Source organism: Electrophorus electricus, chromosome 7 (genome assembly GCF_041902795.1).
Source record: "Electrophorus electricus isolate QZ-2024a chromosome 7, ASM4190279v1, whole genome shotgun sequence".
Taxonomy (NCBI): Eukaryota; Metazoa; Chordata; class Actinopteri; order Gymnotiformes; family Gymnotidae; genus Electrophorus; species Electrophorus electricus.
Window position 1 is genome coordinate 9,561,669 of NC_137503.1, and position 22,453 is coordinate 9,584,121.

The 22,453-nt window shown below is 40.7% G+C and overlaps 1 protein-coding gene, 1 long non-coding RNA gene and 1 pseudogene across 3 annotated transcripts; all 3 read right to left on the bottom strand.

Moving 5' to 3' along the window:
* Positions 1 to 4,103: 4,103 nt before the first annotated feature.
* On the bottom strand, positions 4,104 to 4,998 carry LOC118241073 (uncharacterized). The gene is made up of 3 exons (XR_004775837.2): positions 4,602 to 4,998; positions 4,218 to 4,273; positions 4,104 to 4,129 (listed from the first exon to the last, which is right to left on the bottom strand). It is a non-coding gene; the product is annotated as an uncharacterized LOC118241073 (long non-coding RNA).
* Positions 4,999 to 10,109: 5,111 nt separating this feature from the next.
* uqcrc1 (ubiquinol-cytochrome c reductase core protein 1) lies at positions 10,110 to 15,030 on the bottom strand. The gene is made up of 13 exons (XM_026997630.3): positions 14,913 to 15,030; positions 14,031 to 14,171; positions 13,736 to 13,822; positions 13,518 to 13,647; positions 12,782 to 12,980; positions 12,599 to 12,678; positions 12,362 to 12,477; positions 12,087 to 12,230; positions 11,821 to 11,981; positions 11,553 to 11,638; positions 11,189 to 11,277; positions 10,828 to 10,903; positions 10,110 to 10,706 (listed from the first exon to the last, which is right to left on the bottom strand). Exons 1-13 carry the CDS (start codon positions 14,973 to 14,975, stop codon positions 10,642 to 10,644), a joined length of 1,437 nt encoding a protein of 478 aa, XP_026853431.2. The 5' UTR covers positions 14,976 to 15,030; the 3' UTR covers positions 10,110 to 10,641.
* A 209-nt stretch (positions 15,031 to 15,239) lies between these two features.
* Positions 15,240 to 20,925, bottom strand: LOC113569239 (tubulin monoglycylase TTLL3-like; annotated as a pseudogene). The gene is made up of 12 exons (XR_014124695.1): positions 20,794 to 20,925; positions 20,252 to 20,349; positions 20,037 to 20,140; positions 19,796 to 19,884; positions 19,434 to 19,547; positions 19,132 to 19,256; positions 18,883 to 18,954; positions 18,251 to 18,429; positions 17,260 to 17,467; positions 16,749 to 16,992; positions 16,045 to 16,490; positions 15,240 to 15,950 (listed from the first exon to the last, which is right to left on the bottom strand). The product of XR_014124695.1 is annotated as a tubulin monoglycylase TTLL3-like (transcript).
* Between the last annotated feature and the right edge of the window lie 1,528 nt (positions 20,926 to 22,453).

Sequence of the window (22,453 nt, forward strand, 5' to 3'; positions counted from 1 at the left end):
CATAATTCCATATTCCTTATATGGCGTTTCTTATCTACCGTCTTTGGTGAGGATAGATACGGATCTGACATCACAGCCATGTGACATCTATGCAGCAGGGATGACTGAGTCTCTAAAGGTGGGACGTTCTGTTTCAGCTCTGTTTCACCATGAAATCAACGCAGTATTACTAGAGCTGTCACGGAACGCTCCCCTTCCTGCTGATCGCGTGGTACGGCTCACCACGTGCAGTGGGAGTTTCTCATTGACTGTGACTTGTCTTGTTTGTAACCAAGTTGTTTAGCACACACCTGCAGCTGGTTTAGTCTCCTTTATGTCTATATGTATTTAAACCCCTGTTGGTGTGTGCATCGGGGTCGGTTATTGTTCGTGTTGCATTTGTTCTTGGTCACATCGTTCATGTTTGGTGTTTACGTTATGTGTGAGTGCCACTGTTGTATGCGTCGAAGGAGTCTGTACGTCCGGCTCCTTGCCCTGCGGCACTCGGGCTGTTACAGAGCCTAAATGTTTATCTCTACAAAATCACTGAAACACAGAACAAACAATCTAATTACCACGCCACTGTTGGTGCATAAATTGGCCATAAATACTGCAAGGCAAAGTATGTTTATTTCTAGAACAATTTTCATACACAGTGTCAATTCAAAGGTCCTCATAAATTTGTCAGAAACATAGACGAATCTAAATAATAAAGCTTGTTACATCCTTGCATCTATCACATACCCCCTGCACCCCCTTTAGTCTTGGTTCCTCTCAAGGTCTCTTCCTCATGCTCTAGGGATTTTTCCCTTGAAACTGTCACCCTTGGCTTGCTCACTGGGGGCTATGTGACAACATCTGTTGCAAAAAGCACTATATAACTATATAAATAAATTTGACTTGACATTGGGAAGATTTTTGCCAAAAATGATTAAAAAAAAACCCCAGCAAAAGTTACATGAACAAGTTATTTCAATAATAAATAATAAAATATTAAAAATGAATGAAAAGATAAAAATGCATTAAAACAAAGATAAATGGTTAAAATAGAAATAAATTTTGATTTAAAGAAAAAAGTAATAAAGAAATAAAAGCTGAATCAATATAAATATGATTGATAATATGTATAAAGTGCATAAAATCATAGCTGTAGAATAATAAGAATAAATCAATAGATGCAGCTGACTGTAGACAGGTTGGGGACAGTAGTCAGAAGTACAGGGTCCGAAGATTGACAGATGAGATTAAGCTTGTGAGACATAGATAGAGAGTGTACTTGGTTTTGGGGCACTGGGAAGCACCCCATTATCCCAGTGCAGAGGATAAAACCACATCATCCTCCCTTCATCTTGTGACCTCTTGAGTCAGGCTCAGTCCTAGTGGAGAGTTCATTGCTTCAGGCAGCACTTTGGTCTAGTAGCGTGTCTCTTTCTCAAGATGCTCTCTGCTGCCAAGGCATTTCACACAGTCCATGACCCAGGGTGGATTTTCAAAAAGTCACATGCACGCCTGCTCATCCACCCACCACACACAAACAACTTGCAATACTATATTTATAGAAGCGTTCCACAATACTATGAAGCTAAATCTATATTTATGATGTTAAATAGTGCAGCAACACTTCTACCTAACTATAATGTTATTAGATAAGCATGTAATATTTACATGTAATATGTAATGTAAATGTTCAAATGACTTAATTTTCTTTAAATAAATAAATAGCAGGGATCAGCAAATGTTCTAGAGTTTTTCTTAGCTTAGATTCTTTAAAAATAGTTCTATATGGATATATGGAGCCCCACAGACAATTTACACACACACACACACACACACACACACACACACACACACACACACACACACACACACACACACACACACACACACACACACACACAAGCCTACATCAAGTTGACTATATGCAGTTTCTCTCTTCACACAGGTTTGCAGCACTGGTTGTTATGTGGTGTACTAATGAGAGGATACGCAGGGCCTAAGGAACAAGAATGGTGCAGGAGGATGGGATAAAAGCCTCAGGTGCATTAAGATAACAGTATCCCACTGTTATTGTTCTCTCTCTCTCTCCATCTCTTCATCAACTGCACAAAGCACATTTGTTCACAGCCCTAATAACAAAACTAGTCACCCATGATATCTTGGCAATCAAGTCAGAGGCATTTAGACATGAGCAGACATTGAGGGGGTAAGACCTGGTCAATGCATCATAACTAAACTGGCAAAACAAAAAAACAAAAAACGTTGCGTCACAAACGATGCATGCCAAATATTATGTTGCCATAACGCAGTCACAAATGTCATCACACATACATCATCTACACCTGACACCACCGGCCCCGCGTGTCTACGCGTGTAGAGGTATATGGTGTGGGGCGTTGAGACTGGATACACTGAAAAACAACAGATAGGTCTTGATAATTTTGTTTGCTTAAACTGATTTTAACAAGGTGAAACATCTGTTTCAGCTGCAGTCCAGCTAATGACACCATGTGGTGAAGGAAAATGCTTCAGCTCCTGGAAACTCAGGACATGGAGATGCAGACTACGGATTATGGTCGAGGTTGGCTAAAATATAGGCGGCAAATACGTTACATTTGCGGTTAGGTTTATGTTTTCAGTTCCCTTAACAACTTCTGCTTTCACTAACTTTTACTCACTTTTCAACTTTTAGTAAATAAAATATTTTCCATTTTTAATGATTTTCAAGACGACTCTGTGTCACTGCCTGTTAAACTTGAGAATGTCCGGAGATTGGCTGCTGTGTTGTAAAGCTTTGTAACGCACGAGTTGAGGATCCACCGCGGGGCTGGCGAGCGACCGGCAAGTGTAACTGACACATTGTCAAGGCTATGTAACCAAGGGACCTGTGACTCATCTTTAATTTATTTATGCATATCTATAATACAGTTGAAATAGGCATTTGTATGATGCACATTAGTGAGTAGCTATGATTACATGCAGTGTTAGAGGGTTGTTAGTCTTAGTGGGCGGTGTGGCAGATGATACTATGGAAGTACCTTTTTTTAATTTAAATTTTTAGTATATTCATTTTTAAAAATGAAAAAAAAATTATTTATATTCTGTTACACTACTTCCAACATATGCTTGCAGAAGCATCCACTCATGCGCACATTTGTCATTTCTGAATCACCCTTCATTAAATTCACTATTTTTGAACCAACATATTTATGAGTTCAATTAATAGTGATCTTTTGCAGTACCATACATATCTTACCACTGGAGACAATATCCGCCCCTCCTCCACCCCATTGTCCTCTTATCCGTCACACACCAGCACACAATCTCACACATTCATTCCGACTTTCAATCAATGCATCATCTCTGTAATTAAAAACCGTACGAGCGTCATAAGGTCGAGCAGACACAAACTGAGTCAAATTATTGTAATTTATTATACAAGTATACAGACAAACGAGCTAATAGATCTAAATAACAGACCCTAATTTGTATTTCTGCTGGTGTTCTTTTCTTGGCTACATAATATGCTAGGCTAACAAACAATTAAAAATGACTCGGTGACACTTCTCCCCCACCCTCTGTAGTCAGGGTTCTACAGTCATTCGGCACAGATTAAGAGCAATTCGATAAACAAAACTGAAACAAATTGGTCACGACACGTTTAGGTAATATTATTTGTGAACTGTTCACTGCATATGACCACTTTTCATTGCTTCTGCATCTGGACTCACTGATACCCTGACTGAAGTCCACACGAATCTCTTGTCTATTTCCGCTTGCCAATACGAGCCATTAACTCTGCGTTGGCTGCGGCCTTGGCCCGCATGTCGTGGTTCTTGGCCAGATCTATCAGAATGCTTAAAATACTGGTGGGGACATCAAGAGAAAGCGCAAAGCGCGTACCCTGGGGCGCCCTTTTAGGAGTTGAGGACGCAGGCCGCGAAACTCGCTTTTGCCGAAGATCGTGGCTGTATTCTGGCGGGAGTAGAGAGCTGAAGACTCCCATACGGCTTAAAACATTGACGGTCATCGAGTCCTCCTTATTCTCTGTTAGCTGACAGAGAAAAGTGGAGGGGAAGAGTAGCAGCAGGTACAGACACAGGCCCATCCCACGCATGGTCACCTCTCACCAGGGCAGTCCCACACACTTTCACTGAAGTCAGAGGAGAGATGAAAAGACACAGGGGTCATGGGAAATGGAGAAAAGATCACAGGTAGGAGGAGAAAAAACTCAAACAAACCTTTTCGGAATGGAACAATCAAATGACCCTGCTGCCTTTTCACAAACAGCCAATATCTACAGATGAATGGGTGACAAACAGAATGCTATAGTACTTTTTGCATGGAATTACATTGTATCAAGTACCCAAATTTACTTGTTTTGAGCTTATTGAAACGGTGTTTTTCTTTTCTTTGGTTAAGCTTGAATAATGGATCCCAGAAGATAATGACTAAAAAATAGCATAATATGAAAACGAGCATTGCATAATTGCATAATCAAATGTTGGTGTTCTTGAGCAAAAAAATAGTGTGTCAAAAAGTCCATTAACTTCTGCAAAGTTAGTAATTATCTACTCAGATAACTGCAGCAGCACATCACATATCTAGTACTTGCAGGGTCTTACCAGGACGGCTTCAACACACCGTGAACTCTCCTTCCCCTTTCCTCGTTCTTGTGTGATGCAGTGTAGGGGTTTTTCCTCACACTTTGTTCACCTTTACTTTGCTCTGCTGAACCTCGGGTTTCGTGTCAGTACTGGTCACCCCCTCCTGCTTATCGACTAGCCAGAGCTGGACCTCTCGCACGAAAAGACAAGCATTCATGTGGAGTTCTTCACCCTTCTTCAGTGCCCCTACTCCCAGCCTTATTCTCTCTCTCTCTCTGCCTACGTCTTTCCGCTCACCGCCGCCTCGCCCCCTTTCACCCCCCCATTTATCTGCTCTATCTCTCCTTTTCATGCTCTTCTCCCTCCGTTCATTTCCCCCTCCCTCATCTCCGTCTCATTGTTTGTCTAAAAATACATATCTGAGTGATTAGAGATATTCCACATTGTTTCTTAGCTAGGCTTTAATGAAAGGGGCAAGCTGCCCTCTCTCCTTCTTTAAGCGGCACCCTTGACTAGTTACCCAAATCTGTAGCGTCCTCGTAGCACATAAACACCTACTGACGTCTCCGTCTTGGCGCAGGCCTATTCAAGGGCTATTTTTGAAAGACTGTTTATGAGACTGATGGATGTAGTGTCAATCCTTAAGCTTGTGTATCAGCAGAGAGAAAAATAAGAGAAAGCGTGCTTAGTGACTCGCATCACCTGCATGTCCCCAACCGGCACTCGTATATTCAGCATAAACATTCAACGTCATTGGTAAAAAGCATTTTTTTTTGCCACTATATTGGGTTTGAAAGTGAATGCATTGTGTTCTTGTTCTTCAGAAGATGCACTTCACCTCACAGCCAGGACTGACGTCATTTGAGCAAAGTAAAGGTGATGGCATGGCCTCCTGGTAGCATTTACTTCAGGTTTTCCTTTTGTTCCCTTTTCCTGTTCAGTCTGTTAACAGACTGAAACGTGTGTTCCTACTGTATCAGCATAAGTTTCCTTTTTTATTCTACCAGTGCCAGTACCTGTTGCGGAGAGTCCTCCCAATTACACACTGTTGCCCTTGCTGCTCACTGCTGCAGGCATGCTTTCATAAGTCAGAAGCAATGTTAGAACAGCAACTCTAATGATGCTTTAAATTTTGTGTTCTGACTCTAAAAGCTTTCTCCAACTTCTCAGTTTGAGCTCCCTAGAGAACCTCCAGGCATACCTTGAGATTACTGCTTTTAAGTATGGACCATTTTCTTTCAGTGCAGCCAAGCAAAGGTAGCAACAGAATGTTGTAGCCATAGCCCACAATCCCTGACAAGTACTTAAAAGTAACTGTAAGTAAAAGTGAGTAAAAGTAAAAGTAAGTCATTTCCTTCAGATTTTTTCCTTGTTTACTTTCAGGTTTCTGCAGTTTGCTTTAAATATGACATACTGTACTGTATATGATATGGTGAATCTCTTTTTTAATGGACAGTACAGAAATGAGTTGATTACAAAACTGTGTCCTCTGGAAGAAGCTGGATATCCTATTTATGGACCGTCACACTGGTCATGCTTTGAGAAGGTTGGCTGTGAAGTCCTGCAGTCTGGACCTAAGAAGTTTCCAAGACTCACAAAAATGGCACACTTAACCTTCCACTTGTCCACATTATGCAAATGCATTATGGGTGAATAAAATCCTACTGTCACTTGACAGTGAAAACCATGGTGCAAAGCTAATATGACCTATCAATCCGTTTACAGGTCAGGTGACAAAAAATGTATGTATTTTTTATTTGAGGGCTGAAGAAAAGGAGCTGGAGAGGGTAAGTTACTGCATGAAATTGAGGAACAAATAACAGAAGCACTAAATTAGGCCAAAGAACTGGAATAGAGACAGTATTAAGTCCTCTCTGGTCTCCTCCAATCTCCTCCAGTCTCTTCCAGCAACAGACATCAAAACATTATCTTCTTCTGAATAATGAAATGCTCAGCCTAGTGTTGCCCAGTTCTTCACGTTTCTGGCTGCAAGACATCATTGCAAGATTCACACTGCAATATTCACACCCTTAGGACAAAGCACAGCTTCACCTCCAGAGAAGGCACACGGTGAGCTGTCACAGCATTACTGACATGGCAACATTCCTGGGACAATGCGTAACATTATAAAGTTCAACACAAAAAGTAGGTTGCAATAATACAGTTAATGTTATAAAAATGTTTCTTGGTTATTCACAGGCAAATAAAAATATGTTGCATGTTTTAGCTCTGTAGAAGCTTGAAGCCAAGAATACTGATTTAAAATGTAAAACAGATAACTGCATGGATAAATGTGTTGCTTTAGACTTAATGCAAAACCTAATCAGTTTTGGTCAGATTTTCAGCAAGTCACAATTAAATACAAATATGAGCCATTCATACTATCAGCCAGATACATTTACAACCACTTTTCTTCATTATAAGCATAATTATTTCTGATGCTGCTAGTCACAAAGAAAGGTGTGTGCATAAAAACACCTGTATTTACTGTTTTGATATTATTAGTCATATTTATATAGCATCATTCTCAAAAGCAAGGACACTTTATAGACAGAAATCAGCTTTTTTATAATCAAATCACACACACCAGTGAGAGTTAGCAAGCAATGTGCACACAGCATACTCCACAACCCCCTGGGGACAGGAAGAGGGAGGAGGTAGAGCACCAAACATATATACACATACATTCTTGTAGCTATACATATCTATATACATACAGAATTCATATTAATACAAGACAATTTAGAGTATCCAATCAACCTAACCTCCATGAAACCCACACAGAGACAGGGAGAACATGGAAACTCAACCCAGACAGGGACTTGAACCCAAAACTCAAAACTCAGAGGCAAACGTATTAACCACCAACCCACAGTGTGATATTTTCTCTGTATTGGCATGTTGTCAGTTTCCACTGACACTTCAATAATAAAGGCTTTATTTAGAAACAAAATTTGCAATATTTTCCCTTCTCAGCAGGCATACACTGTTATGAATTCTCTCTTTTCCAGTATCACACCTCTATGTACTACCATCATGCTAAATATGCACAGGGCATAATTAATTGAAAATAATTTACGTGTTTATACAGATTACTCAAATGTAAACCCCTGAACTATAGGGGTTTCTTTTTTGGAAAAGCAATAGCTTTTGAATTGAAAGAGGAGACAGTGATATATAGTGATGGTCTGGTGCTGTATGTGGCTGTGATGGGGACAGTGCAGCTCTGCAGTAATGATGTAACAGTAATGATGAACTGCAGTTACATAAGAAAGGTTTAATCCTTTAGACCCAAAGGCCAGTTCAAAATCACAGTGATTCACAGTGACTCCTCATCATTTCACCATCTTTTACAATGTCATATGCACTGCATGACATCAGAGATTAATGATGCTACATCAATTTTGTAATAAATTATATATGGCAAATGATTCCTGCTCAAGGCAGTGGGTGCCTCTGCTGCATCTCAGTATAATATACTGCAGTTGGAACAGACAGATTTCTTTTTTAGTCAAGCACAAGTCTCTTTCTCTTGTAGAATGTTAGCACAGGGACTTTTTCCTAACAGTTCATCAGCTGTCTGTGAAATTCAATATAGCCTACAAAATTAAATTCAGTATACAATAAGTCTTTGTTTTTTTTTTGTTGTTTTGGTGCAGATACGACATAAGGTTACGGAACTGGTTTATTTATTGCGAATTGCAAGTTTCAGCAAGAAGAAATATGATGCAAAATACTATGCAATATATTAAAGATATCTATATACTATGCAGTATAGATTTTAATGTACATTTGTAGCATTGAGCAGGCACTCTTGTCCAAAGAGACTTACAGATGGGCTTTGCTGCCTCCACGGGCTCCTTGCATGTACATTCTATTTATACAGAATCTAAGTATACTATTGAGCTAGAACCCTGTCACAGACATTACACAAGTAGTAACTGGAGATTTTTTAACTATATGTACTTAAAAAATCTATATATACACTGACATTACATTAAAATCACTGACAGGTGAAGTGAATAACATTGATTATCTTGTTGCAGTGGCACCTGTCAAGGGGTGGGATATATTAGGCAGCAAGTGAACAGTCAGTCCTTCAAGTTGATGTTGATGTTGGAAGCAGGAAAATAGGCAGCCATAAGTATCTGGGCAGCTTTGACAAGGGATAAATCATGATGGCTAGATGACTGCCTCAGAATATCTCTGAAATGGCAGGTCTTGTTGGGTGTTCTGAGTGTGCAGTGGTAAATGCCTACCAAAAGAGGTCCTTGGACAACCGGTGAACTGCGACAGGCCCAAGGCTCACTGATGCATGTGTGGAATGGAGGTCCAATCACACAAAAGAATTTCAGTGTCACAAATCGCTTAAAGTTTTAATTCTGGCTATGATAGAAAGGTGTCAGAAAACACGGTTATATCAAAGCTTTCCGTGTATGGTCATCCATAGCCACAAACGAGTCAGTGTGTCCTTGATAACCCCTGTCCACTGCCAAAAGCTACTACAATGAACATGTGACCATCAGAGCTGGCCCATGAAGCAGTGTAGGTCTTGGCATTTATGTAGATGCTACTTTGACATGTACCACCTACCTAAACATAGTAGCAGACCCCTCAATGGCATTCCCTAATGGCAGTGATCTCTTTGAGCAGGGTAATGATTTTGTTCAGGAATGGTTTGAAGAATATCAGTTGAGGTATTGACTTGGCCTCCATATTCACCAGATCTCAGTCCGACCTGTGGGATGTACTAGAAAAACAACTCCAAGCAATGGCGTCTCCACCTTTCAACTTACAGGACTTGAAGGATCTGCTGCTAATGTCTTAGTTTTAGTGTTATGAATAAGTACATATGTAGAGGTTGTAAAAGTAGCAGCATAGTGTTTGTCAATAAACATGACATTTCCAGTCCTTAGTTAGCTGTGAATGCAAAGTGCACGCTGCACCTTGGTTTGATTAGGGGCCTGAATTCTCTAACATAGATGATTTTTGTAAGTGCTTTGTGACACTTATTGTGAAATTTGAACTAAACTGAATGCACACTAACTGCACCTACATCATTTTAACAAATGTTAGAAATAATAATAATAAATAATAATAATAATGATGTGATTGAAGGTAATGGAGGCTTTATATAAATAAGTAGCTGCATAGAGCCACATAGCTCCCTCACATTTAATAGCAAGAAAACCACATTACTAAAGAACTTGTAAAAGAGCAGAGTATCTTGCACACACAAAACATGAACCCAGTATTAAAAGTATCAGCTACGAAGGTACACTGGTCACTGCAAAAACAAAGACGGCCAATTAACACTCCTACCCATTTGTTTAAATTATGTCGCAAAACAAGAACAACCATATCCCTGGAGGAGCACCCTTGCGACTGCAGCTAACAACTCGATTTCCCCCAGCATTAACACTGGACTGTTAATTATGTTCTATAACGGTCATATTACTCTTTCATTCTTCTTAAGGTGTTACGGTTTCACATGAATTATCAAACAGAGTTATGGTTCTACAGAGCTTGAGTTTTCAGCATTTTATTGGCATGAGAGCTTCTGTTATATACAACAGTGGACAGAAACAAAACACACCACTTCATAAATAGTTCTGCTCCACGTGACATGTTGGACTCTGAAGTGATTTCCCTGTACCTGCTCATTTGAAATGTTCTCCATCTTCACCTACCTTCCTGCTTTCATGAGAATTTCTAAATGGAAATTCTTCATCACAAATATGAGGCTGTTGTTGTCACTGTTGCAGTTTAACCATCTTTATTAAGAATCAACAGCTCATTAGTTTCATATTTACGTATTTCCGCAAACCTGCTAATCACTTGACACTATCCCCCATGAACACCATAGAAACGAACTAAGCTAAGATAGTAACAGAAAGGATGGAGTTACCATTTTCAGAGCAGAAATGAGGGGAAACTTTGAGGAACAGGGACCTTAGGAAGAGGAAACAAACCAGTGAGCGGAGAAGAGTATAAACGAAGCTGAGTGATCAGTGTGTGAGGGAGAGATGAGTGGACATCAGACAAATTAAATGAACATTTAGAACCGAAGCCAGTACATGGCACTGCGCATTCGGTTGTAGTCTGGAAGCTGTTCAATTGGACCTGAAGATGAGAGAGAGTACAAGTCACACAACAAGAGAACAATTATCAGGAGGAAATCTCTTCACATTCATTCATGCAGTTGTTGGCAATATGAACACAGAAACGATAACAATTAACTCACCAACAGCAGACACGGCAGGACATTTGTCATAGATGTATTTGATGCAAACATCACGCAACACCTTGGGGGTTACAGCCTGAAAGAAAGAAAAACTATTTTAAAACACACACTACCAGGTAAAATATATTAGAAGAAACCAAACAACTATAACCATAAAAAATAGCTCTTTTATATAAAGGGAAGAGCACTTAGCAACACTTAGGTTTCCAGTTACATTGTAACAAAAGTACCAATGAACAAGGTCACACGTAATGTGGATTCATAAAAATGCAACAGCTGTTCATGGGTTAGTGTCCGAAGGGTGGAGCTCACATCAATCCTGGACTAGTTCATATGTTAGTGTCAGAAGGGTGGAACTCACATCAATCCTGGCATCCCACTCAGCTAATGGGATACGGCGGCCATAGTTGAGAATGTGTCTGCCAATGTCATCACAGATTGGTGTGGTACCTAAACACACACACACACACACACACACACACACACACACACACACACACACACACACACACACACACACACACACACACACACAGAGAGAGAGAGAGAGAGAGAGAGAGAGCAATATGAAGAGAAAGTGTGGGAATGTGAGTGAGAAGTACTATTTTGTTTAGAGTACAAAAAAAAACTTGTTTAACCACATACAAGTAACAACATATGACTGATTTTAGTGATGGAATATGTATGCATTTAGGTTTAATTTTGTGTACAAGAATCTCTCTCACCGTTCAGTTGTCCTATTAAACTGGCCTTCAGGGCATTCTTTCCTCTGGCCACATCACTCTCTGTCACTGTGGTGCACACATTCATCCTTTAAGGGAAAAAACAACAAAAAAAGGACTTTAGTTGAAATAATTTGATAAACATCCACTTTAACCGTTACCACGGGAAAACAAAATTTATAGACCTCCAAAATAGCTGGGCTCTCCTACTAAAAGTCCATATCTGATCCAGAATGAAAAACTGTAGTTGCAAACTCTGGGACTAACTGACCATGCATTTTGAGCCCAGTGCATCATGTCCTCGATCTTGTGTTTGTCTGTGACGAAATAGATGCCCATCAGTCCCGTGTCACTGTAGGTAGTATGGAAAGCCTCGTAGCTGTTGCACAAGCTTAACTCTGCAGCCCGGCGTGCTAAGGGACTGCTCAGGTTCTACACATACACACACCAACACAGTCACTTTCATTAATATTTCATTAACATTCCACTATAACGCATTAAGTAATACCATAATTATACAAATAATAAACAACTAACCATGCCACCTCCAAATGTGAGGTCATAGCTGCCGATGATGGCATTAGCAACCATGAGGGGCACGACATCTGGATTGGCAGCCCCTGCTCCCTCTACAGCAATAGCAACATGTGCCAGTGGCATGGCATCATCACGGTATCGAATCTGATCAAATTGCATCAGATTTGGACACACCAATCAGATCCAAAGTACAGCAGAGAGTTCAACATCTCACAGTTGGTGCAAAAGGGTGTGTGTGTGTGTGTGTGTGTCTCACACATGCGTGCTTCTCTTACCTCACTGCCAGTGAAGCGGCAGGGATGCAGCACAGGCACAGCATCACCCTGATACTCAAACGAAACACCACTGAAGTACTGCTTAGCCAAACCAACTAGGTCTGCATGGTTCACACCTATACCAGGGTAACGCACAGATTGAACACTCTCCGTCTTACAGCCTCCTGCCAGAGCCTCTTCAGTTAAAGGGAGGCCCATATAATGCTTAGCAGTAATAGGAGGAGGTATAGGCAGTACCTCCAGCAGCAGCCAGAACCATACGAGGAGCCTTGTAGTGGCTGTTGATGTATTCCACCAGATGCTGCCGAGTAAAAGTCCTTAAGGTAGAGAGGAAGGCAGAACTCCAATGTCACGCGATTAACTATACCACTGAGACAAAATGCACCTGAAGTGTTGGTGTGCATGCAAACATATGCATACCTAGCATTTTCAGAGGGTCCCAGAACACTATGGCTGAGTGGTGTGCCCTGGAAAGCAGTGGAGTGGAGCAGGTCCAGACAGACGTCTGACAGACTGCCCTCCACCTCCTCCAGCTCTCTGAGCACCACACCTCTTTGCTGCTCAATCTCAGCCTCACTCAGAGAAGAGCTCTGCACCACCTCAGACAGCAGTTCGACCGCTGCACACAGTACAGTTCAGCTGGTATGGGACTAAGAGGGCTTGGCTTAACCACAAAATATACAGTACAGTACAAGGAAGCAATATAGCAAGTACAATATTGTTGCTTCAAAATTAAACATTTCTAGAAGTAACCCTGGTACTAAAGAAAACAAGTATCCTAAATTGAACATAACCTTCATTGCATCCTAACTAATGAAAAATAATCCTGATGAAAGACTTCATGACCACTAAAACAAATTACATTAACATTTATTATCAAACATTTTTGTTAATATGGCCACATTTTTAAAGCTGTCATATAGAAACAAATGGTCAGCCAAGTGTTTTGCCAATTTAGCAAGATATACTGATTAGCATAACTATATAATCTATATATTATGTTCATATTGCACACAGAGCACACTATACAAAGGATAATTAATGAATTGTCTACAGCTATGTATCAGCATCTGGTAGACTACAGCACACATTAGTATCATTCATTACAGAACAATACACTAGAGGGAAACAACACAAATCAGGATGCTGGTCACACCTTTTGGCAGGTCCTTAGCCAGGGTCTTCATGTAGTATGCAGTGTGCTCACGAGAAGTGTATGTGCTTAGATGAGCTCCCATCGACTCCACTGCCTGCTCAAGAGCAGACTGAGAGTGCTTCTTTGTGCCCTGGAATTGAGAAAAGGAAATGAGTGTGAGGAGGGATGCACACTAGAAACTAATGAGAAAGGACCTTTAGGGAAATTGTATTTTGTACCTTGAAAGCCAAGTGCTCCAAGAAGAATCCAGCACCATTGTTCTTCTCGGATTCATATCGACTACCTACACTGATCCACAGGCCAACCTAGTGGATAAACAGGTTGTAAATGTGGAAAAACTATATTCAGATAAACATAAAATGAATGCTTTATTTATTTTTCTTGGAGATCCAGGAGATGCCATTTTTAAAGGTGCCTCATTAGAAATGTGTTTGCTTTGCTTGGAAAGCAATGAGCTTGATTTGAGAGAATTTCTTGACTGTAATGTGGTATGGCATACATGTATTCACTCACAGTACATGTAGCATGGTCAGTCTCCTCTGAGGCAATTCTCAGTCCATTGTCCAAGGTGGAGAGCTGTGCCTCTGAAGCACCCAGTATGCTTTGAGCATACGATACAGTTGCCTGACTCCGTCTCAGAGAAAGCAGAACAGGCTAAGGAGACCGGGGGGAGGGGTTCAATATCAAAGCATGGTGTCATTTCAATATCAACCAAATCAAGAAACACAATAATGCAAGTCAAAACAAACCAGTAAATAGACTGGACTCGCAAGACCGTCGTCCTACAGACTGTACTCTAGACAACTGCGTTTTGTACAAATTCACAACTGATATAAATCAGAATTTTCTGATCAGAGATATGAATAAGATGGAAAAACAAGAGTGGTGCTGAGCTGATAAACAATGTTAGCTAGCTAGCGATGCAGCATTCACTGTTTAACAACCCATCAGATATCTTAGCAAACCTAGCTATGTGTTAAAGCTTACATCAACTAGGTTAGCCAAGACATATGCTACCGATATATGCTACCAGATAGCAGGGCCTTCTCAATGACCTTGTGAACGAAAACTTAACGCTTGTCTTTGAGGTATAAGGCATAAATACATTCATTACGAGAATCACCATGCAGGTCCTTGTTCACAAAATAATCAGTCAGAACTACTCTGTGAAGTGCTGACACTCCAAATAAGACTAACCAGAGAACTAGCTAACGCTTCCAAGCTATACAAACCTGCTAGGTTAGCTATGCAACATGCTAACTTTAACATTCCACGGCCTACGGAAGTCATATGAATGACAAATGACTTCGCAAGAGGCGAATATCAGTTTGCTCTCGACACGTCTATCGAAGCATTCAGAAATAGTTTAAATAATTCAGTATTAAATTTACTTACACTGCGAGCTTTGGCAAAAGCTCGACTCACGGCTCCCCCGAATCGGCACACGGACGCTGCCATCTTTTCCTGGCACACCGAGGAGTAGAATGCGCGCGCTCGTGTATCGCATAGTCGTGCACGTCAAGGCATCGATCACTGACGTGTGCGGTAAGGTCACTAGGATAAACATCGACCTATCTGGGCTTTGCATTGCGGATGAAAAACGTAACGAATAATTTGTTCTATTTTTCATATAGAAAAAAATAGAGTGGGGAATGGAGCAGTAAATGAACAAATACAAGAACAAATTATTTAATATTGTTTTATAAGGTACAGTGGTTATGTCATTGTGCAAAACAAGACCTTGCAGTGAACCAGGCTGCATGTATCCTGCTTAACACATACATGTGTCAGTCCTCTAAAACCCATAACTTAGGCCTTATAAGCCATCCTTCCAACACCAGTAGCCTGGATAGCCCTATTCTGATGGTGCCATGAGAAGCGCTGAAAGCGCACATCAGAGAATGGAACTCATTTGCTGGGTGCTAGCAGTGTGGGCTCTCTCTTTGGCTCCTAAAAGCTAATGTAGCTTATGAGCAGCACAGGGTCATGGTGGGCCTGTTTTTCAGGGTGTGCTTTTTCTGGTCTTTGCCTCACAGCTGCATGGCCCATGAGTAATGGCCTCCGTGAGGTTGCATCAAGTGAGCCAGCTGTTACTTGGAGTGATACATGCAATGAGTCGGCCCCCAAAAGAGAATGGTGAAGCTTGCAGGACTCCACTAGTGGAAAAGCACACTCAGACATTTCTTGCACTATGTTTAAGGTCAGCTGCTGAACTACCATCTTCATCCAGTGTTTAGGAAAAGATTTGGGGTTCTCCGTGGTGGTTTCAGTTTCTTTAGCAGCCAGGTGTCATCTGGAAGCAATAGGTCTTGATTGGGTGTACTGAGGTTTGGGATGATTGGTGGTTTTATGAGGCAGGAGCTGGGGTTGTTTGATACGTGAGCCCTCAATAAGGAGGCTGACCCATACATATTGTGGAACTTCAACAGCAGCCTACAGAGAGAAAGGGAGATAGAAGAGTCAGCATATAGGAATCTAGAGGAAGTAGACAACTTCTCCAAACAGTATACATACTTTAGCCATGCACCTGCTTGTATATGAGCTGAAAGGCCCGTGTGAGCTCCACGGTCTAGCCTGTGGTCTAGCACCACACACAAGGTGTCTTCCTGCACAGCTGCACACAGCCTGGCTTTCAGAGCCTGGCTTTCACAGCCATGGAAGGTGCCAGAGTCGGACTGGCATTGATCTCAATCAAACAGGGGCGCAGGTTCTGCCCCAACATGAAGTCAGCTCCGTACAGTTCAAAGCTCCCATGTCTAGATTCCACTAGATCCTGTGCTGTCTGCAGTGCATGAATTATAGCTTTCTTCATCCCTGGAACTACCACATTTGCCCGCTGGGTCCCCTGTCCCTGGCTTGCAAGGAAAATACAAAACTGGTCACAGGACCACGCTGTCCTTAGGAACCAGAGTGTGGCGTGGATGAGAAGTATGGAAGTGCTTTTGGATGGAGTTGCTGCACAGGTGTACTGAACTGTATGGCAGCGAGAACAAACCAGTGCAGTGTTGTTGTAAATGCTAACAGGTTCTACTAACAAAATAGTGGGCTCAGTCATAACAAAATGCCACTATCAATCATTAAGCATTTTGAGAATTTCACTGCTAAGCTAAATGTCTGTATATACTAAACATCTAATAAAACTTTTTTTTCACCCTTCTTTAATCATTAAAGAATTGCTAGAAAAATTTCAAAGTAATTATGACAACAATGCATACTTTTTTGAGTTCATACCTGTCCGGTGTGTCCACTGAATAAGGTTGAGTGGAGAAACGTAGGTAGCAGTTTTTGTAGAACCACACAGTAGGAGGGTTCCAATCAGTCACCAGGAACTACTGCTGTATGTCGAACTTGGTTCCATGGATCAGATAGGGCTGTTCTATGTACTTCTGTACCACCCACTTGATGTGCTTAATTAGTGTGGGATCACTGTCCACGAACCTCAGTATCTCATCCAGACGCTTAATGCACATGATGCCTGAAAATGTATGTTCACAGCAGAAGCACAAGCATTTTTCACTATACCACTGATTCTGAAGAATATTCTTCAGAATATTCTTCTCATGTGCATAGCACACAATTTTGACATCAATTTCAACACAAATTGAGGATTGGTCTGTTTGTATGGTTATTACATATTTTATATTGTTAATCATTTCAGTTTGCTAGGTTTGATATGGTCTATTTTCTTTGTTCCTTCTCCAGTTGCTCTTGCTTCACCAGTCAGCACTACTCTGAGTCTCACTCCTTCCATGAGACTTAGTTCCAGGTTTGACGATCCAGATGTTCTGGACAACATCTATGGCCAGCTATGGGCTGAACTCTTGGAGCCTGCGCAGCACAGCCTGGCAGCTTTCCAGATAATGAACACTGTCCTCTATTTGTACTCCATGGCTGATAAACAGAGACAGGGACACATACAGCATTACTAAACATGCATAGCAAAAAGCAATCTGTAGAATATAGGCAATCTTTTAAGGTTTTCAATCCAGGGGTTTTCAATCCAATCCTCAGGGAGCCCCAGTCAGTGCATGTTTTTGCTGTGCTCTATTTCCCTAAACACATGCACTGCTAGGTAATTACTGGCAGGCATCATGGGGTCTCAAGAAATGTATTAGCATTAGCCTTTATATGTCATTGGATTTGTCTATATGTCACTTTTTTAAACCATTTTGGATTTGGATTTGTCTATATGTCACTTATTAAATCATTTTGGATTTAGATTTGTCTATATGTCACTTTATAAATCAATTTATAAATCACTTTTCTGTTGCTTTTATGGTGCTTTGCTTGTCCTTTAAAGCACCCCAAACATATGATCATTGGTATAAGAATTACCCTAATAAGACAAATAAATGATAAAAAAAGGGGGCATTAGAAAAATCTGCTAATTTTGAATGGATGTCAATGAACAAAAATGCTTTTCACCAACATACTGGATTTATAACATTTGACTACTTGGGATAGGCAGTCACACTGACCAGCATCCTGCCATGAATTATCTGGGTGGAGCTGGGACAGAGTAAAAGTCTGGACTGGTTTGGGTAGAGGACCCCAATAAAAGTCTGGACTGGTTTGGGTAGAGGACCCCAATAAACTTTGTTATATTTTTAGATTAAATTGAATAAACCTTTTGGTCATATATTAATTTAATGATACAATACAAAATTATTGATAAAACACATTGGTGTAAGACCATTTTAGCTACAACCAAGAGAATATGGAGCTTACTGGACAGCCAAGTAGTAGTTATGAAGGAACTCTGACCACTGCTGGTCATTGAGCGTGGGTGTCAAATCCAAGGCTATGTCTATATCATTGTGGTCAAAACTGTCCAAATAGTCCTGGCCCACCTTTATTGCACTGTCAATCATTTTGGAAGGTACCACTGACAGAGATTGCCACTTACTTTCTTCTGATCTGCAGGGAGAAATATGATTGGTGGTTTCAAATTGATAGGGTTCTATTTTCTATTGCCAGTACCTAATAGCTATAGGTAACTACTGTTAGTGAATGGTTTGAGGTACCAGCACTTACAAATACATATATGAAATTTATTCAATTTATTTTTTGTAAACCATAATTTTTTATGATAGGTGGTTTTCCCAGTTACCAACCTTAACCTGGTTCAGGGTGGTTTGACGCAAACGTTAGACAGACTAACTCAAAAATTTGGGTTGCCAAAATCCAACAGTATAAGTCATAATAAGTACACAATGTACAGTATGCTACATGCCATAGGAATAGATAAATATTACATAGACATAAACAGCCTGAAGACATGTGTCTAAACAATCAGAAGATAATGTTACTGTGATATTGTAAGCTTTACTTGAATGTGATTGGTCAGAAAATGCTTTTGCCCCACCCTCATCTGTTTCACTGTAAACTCTCTCCACTACATACTGAAGGAAGCTGGTACAGGCTGTTTTCCTGAATCCTCTATACCAACAGTCAAGGAAAAAACAAATATGGTGGCAGTGATAGGTTGGCAACAGTATACAGTATAAGATACAACGGCAGCATTTGCAGTCTGTTTTATGCCTTATGAGCAAAGCCCTAAAAAGAAAATGAGACTGTATAAAGTGAGTCAGGATGAGAGGAAAAGAGACCTCACCAACAAAGGCATTCTTCTCGTCCTCAGCCCAGAGCCCGTAACATCTTGGGGGAAAAAGCATTTGGTTCAGCTGCATCAAACCAATGCAGATTACTTAAGTTCACACATAACCCAACCAAAAGAAGCTGAGGGGGTGAGAGAGAAAGGGGGAGACAGCATCCAGAAGAACCTGAAAACTCCTCTAAGTGAACCTCAGACCAAACACATAATGGGAAATGGCTACAAGAAATAGGGGCTTGTCTGAAATACAGTATCCTGGAGGTAAATGAAACCAATAAATATTACATATTATTCAGTCAGACCTTTGTCCTGAAAGTTCCAGACTTTGCATAGTGATTGGTCATCTGCTCCTTCCTAAGACTGTGATTATTGATGGAATCTCTCCGTGTTGTCCAAAACAAATATGTCATCTCATTCTGACCATTCGAGACTGAAGAGAAAACCAGAACAAACAGAACATAAAAAACTATAATGACATTGAACACAGATATATAATGAATACTCAAATAAGTATCAGAGAGGGTGCAGAGTGATTCTGAGGCAGATGAGGCTGGTTTTGAATAAATAAAATGAATGACCTATGTCTTACATATACCCTGCAAATACACACACACACACACACACACACACACACACACACACACACACACACACACATATACACACTCACTACCTACTGTCTCACCATAAGGTCATAAATGTCATCTGGATCTTCCTCTTCTGCTTCCTCTGTCAAGAAAGAAAATAATACACAGAATGAGAAATGAAGCTTTGAGAAGTTATGACTAATCACTGAATTTATTGCAGAATAAATAGTTGATTTCACACACTTGAGCTTGTCTCATAATCATTTGTAAACACAAAATTGCCATTATCATCATCGTTATCATTGCCACTTTCATCCCCATCATTACCATCGTCCTCATCCTCACTATTCCGACGAACTAAACAGACATCGTTCAACCCATCCTCTGGCTCTCAGAGCTGCACGCAGCACATGGTACGGACCCTGGATGGAGAAGGAAGGAAGAGGGAGAGAAGAAATTGGCAGGTTTAACTCCAAAAGCAGACATGTGCTGGGAGTGGTCGCAAGTTGCAAAAGTTCACTTGCTGCCTTCACCTTAACGGCCTTCTCCACTAGGGCCTTGGCCGTGCGTAACCGCTCTGGGTTGAAGGCCAGGAGGTTCAGGATACTGCGCTGCATCCTACCCTCCGGAGCTACCAACAACCAAACACGAGTTCATACTCAGCTTGACAGTCTTGTTTAAAGCAGGTTTTCAAAACTCACACATTACTAGCTGCAACTATAGCTGGCTTTCTTGTTGTTGATGACCTCTCTATTTTTCCACATAGAATTTTAATGTCAATATTAAAAACTCTAGACAAAAAAAAAAGCTGTAGACAATGAGAAACACACAAACTTTTAAACCCCTAATTAAGCTAGTAACTCAAGTACAAACAGTGTCTGCTTCCTTTCTAACGCATTTGATCTCACACCTATAGTCCAATGCCATGTTCGGGTGTGAGCCGTATTACTTATACAAAACAAGACTCCTTTGCACATATCAGTTATAGCCTCTGTAAACTGTGGAGTTGTGTGTGTGTGTGTGTGTGTGTGTGTGTGTGTGTGTGCGCCCTTAACAGCTGGCGGTCTGGACATACCTCCCTCACCACTGTCTGAGCTCAACACAGGACATTCTTCTGTTCTCCATCCCCTTTATCCCTCTGGCCAGGTTGGACAGCCCTAAAAAGCTTAGGAGCTTGCATGTAGCCTCTGATCCTCAGTGGAACATAGACCTGCAGAATGAGACTTAGTCATATCCAGTCTGACCCAGTCTCTCTCCACCGTCCTCTACTGGCACCAATAGCTTCATTAGCTTATAGATAACAGAAGATGGCTATCCAATTTTCATATCACTGTGCGCTAGGTAAACGACATACAAGATGGATAAACAGGGATATCTGAGTTAAATTCACAATAATGAGTGGTCTCTGTGCAACCACAAACTGGAAATGGAAATAAATGTTATTAAAAATGGGAGAACTTGCGTGTGTTAGAAGTGTATTATATGCTATAGAGGCCCAGTTGGAGCTTGGCTACACTTGTCACCTCTCACCTGCATACCCGAGAAAAGGTTATGTTACATCTTCGTAGGCAAGGCAGTCGTCACGAAACAATCTATATCTAATACATATCCTTAATCCATATTATTTGAAATAATGCGTATGAATGAGGAATTGTTGAACTAATGTGTAAATCTGTTAAATATTTAGCTTTATAAGCAAATTTGACAGTAACGGTGATATAATCACTACTCTGTCAGTGACGACATGTAACGGAAACTGTCGAAGAGGCGCGTGCCAAAATTGTAAAACCCCAAACCACTGGACGTTCATGTCGGAGTGTATTACCTGTTTGTCCACATGCTATCTTCGTCCGGCAATGTCCCCCATGCCCCCTGCTGTAGCGTCCTTTAGCTCAAATAGTGAATGAACCAATAAGATAAACGAAAACGAATCTGCTACATGATGGCATTATTCATGCTACCAAGAAGCTATCAAGAACATATCTTTTGCACACCGGGCCTCACGCATTGCACCTGCGCAAACCACATTCACTCTCTAACTATCGCCTGTTTACAGTCTCCGTAACAGTGCATAAAATTGTAATATGTTATAGATCTCCAGCAACCTCGTAAGTGCCACTGCTGGTATAACACTGCTGGTAACTATAGCCCAGTCAGGATTATCTTTCTATACTCGGTTACAGTTTATAATGTATTTGCCAGTCACCAACCATTTTACTCGCCCAAATTTACAGTAGCCTGTTCGCCGTGATCCCGTTTTAGTTTACTGCATTTACCTAGGATTTATTACCGAATACAAAAGAAACCTTGAGCAAGCATTTGACCAATATAAATGTCAGTTTAATGAAATACGGACTATACACAAAACTTACTTCTCGACAGACAGTGACATCCTACACTTGCCGATGTTTTACCTATAATATATAGGTCACAGATGGTTGGAAATAACTTTTTAACAAGTTAAACAACTTTATTTTCCCCACCAACAACTGTAATATATTCATCTCCATTAGATGTCGCCCACCACCAACCTTACGAACCGATCAAATCATTCAGAGATTCAGCAAATCCAGCAAACTGTAGCTTAATTAATTATATTTCATATTGAGTATTAAATCGCTTAATACCCTCGTAAACTCACAAACAATGTTTACGAGATGAACAAAAAATCGTTCCTGCATCACGGAAGAGTAATACATATAGACGAATCAGAACAGATCGCAGCATTCCATATT

Coding starts and splice junctions, on each gene's coding strand:
- uqcrc1 (XM_026997630.3), bottom strand. CDS start 14,975: ATGGCAGCGTCCGTGTGCCGATTCGGGGGAGCCGTGAGTCGAGCTTTT. Junction 12,679..12,781: donor GGACCCTCTGAAAATGCTAG/GTATGCATATGT, acceptor CTCTACCTTAAG/GACTTTTACTCGGCAGCATC. Junction 10,904..11,188: donor AGTGGGATGCCAGGATTGAT/GTGAGTTCCACC, acceptor TCTTTCTTTCAG/GCTGTAACCCCCAAGGTGTT.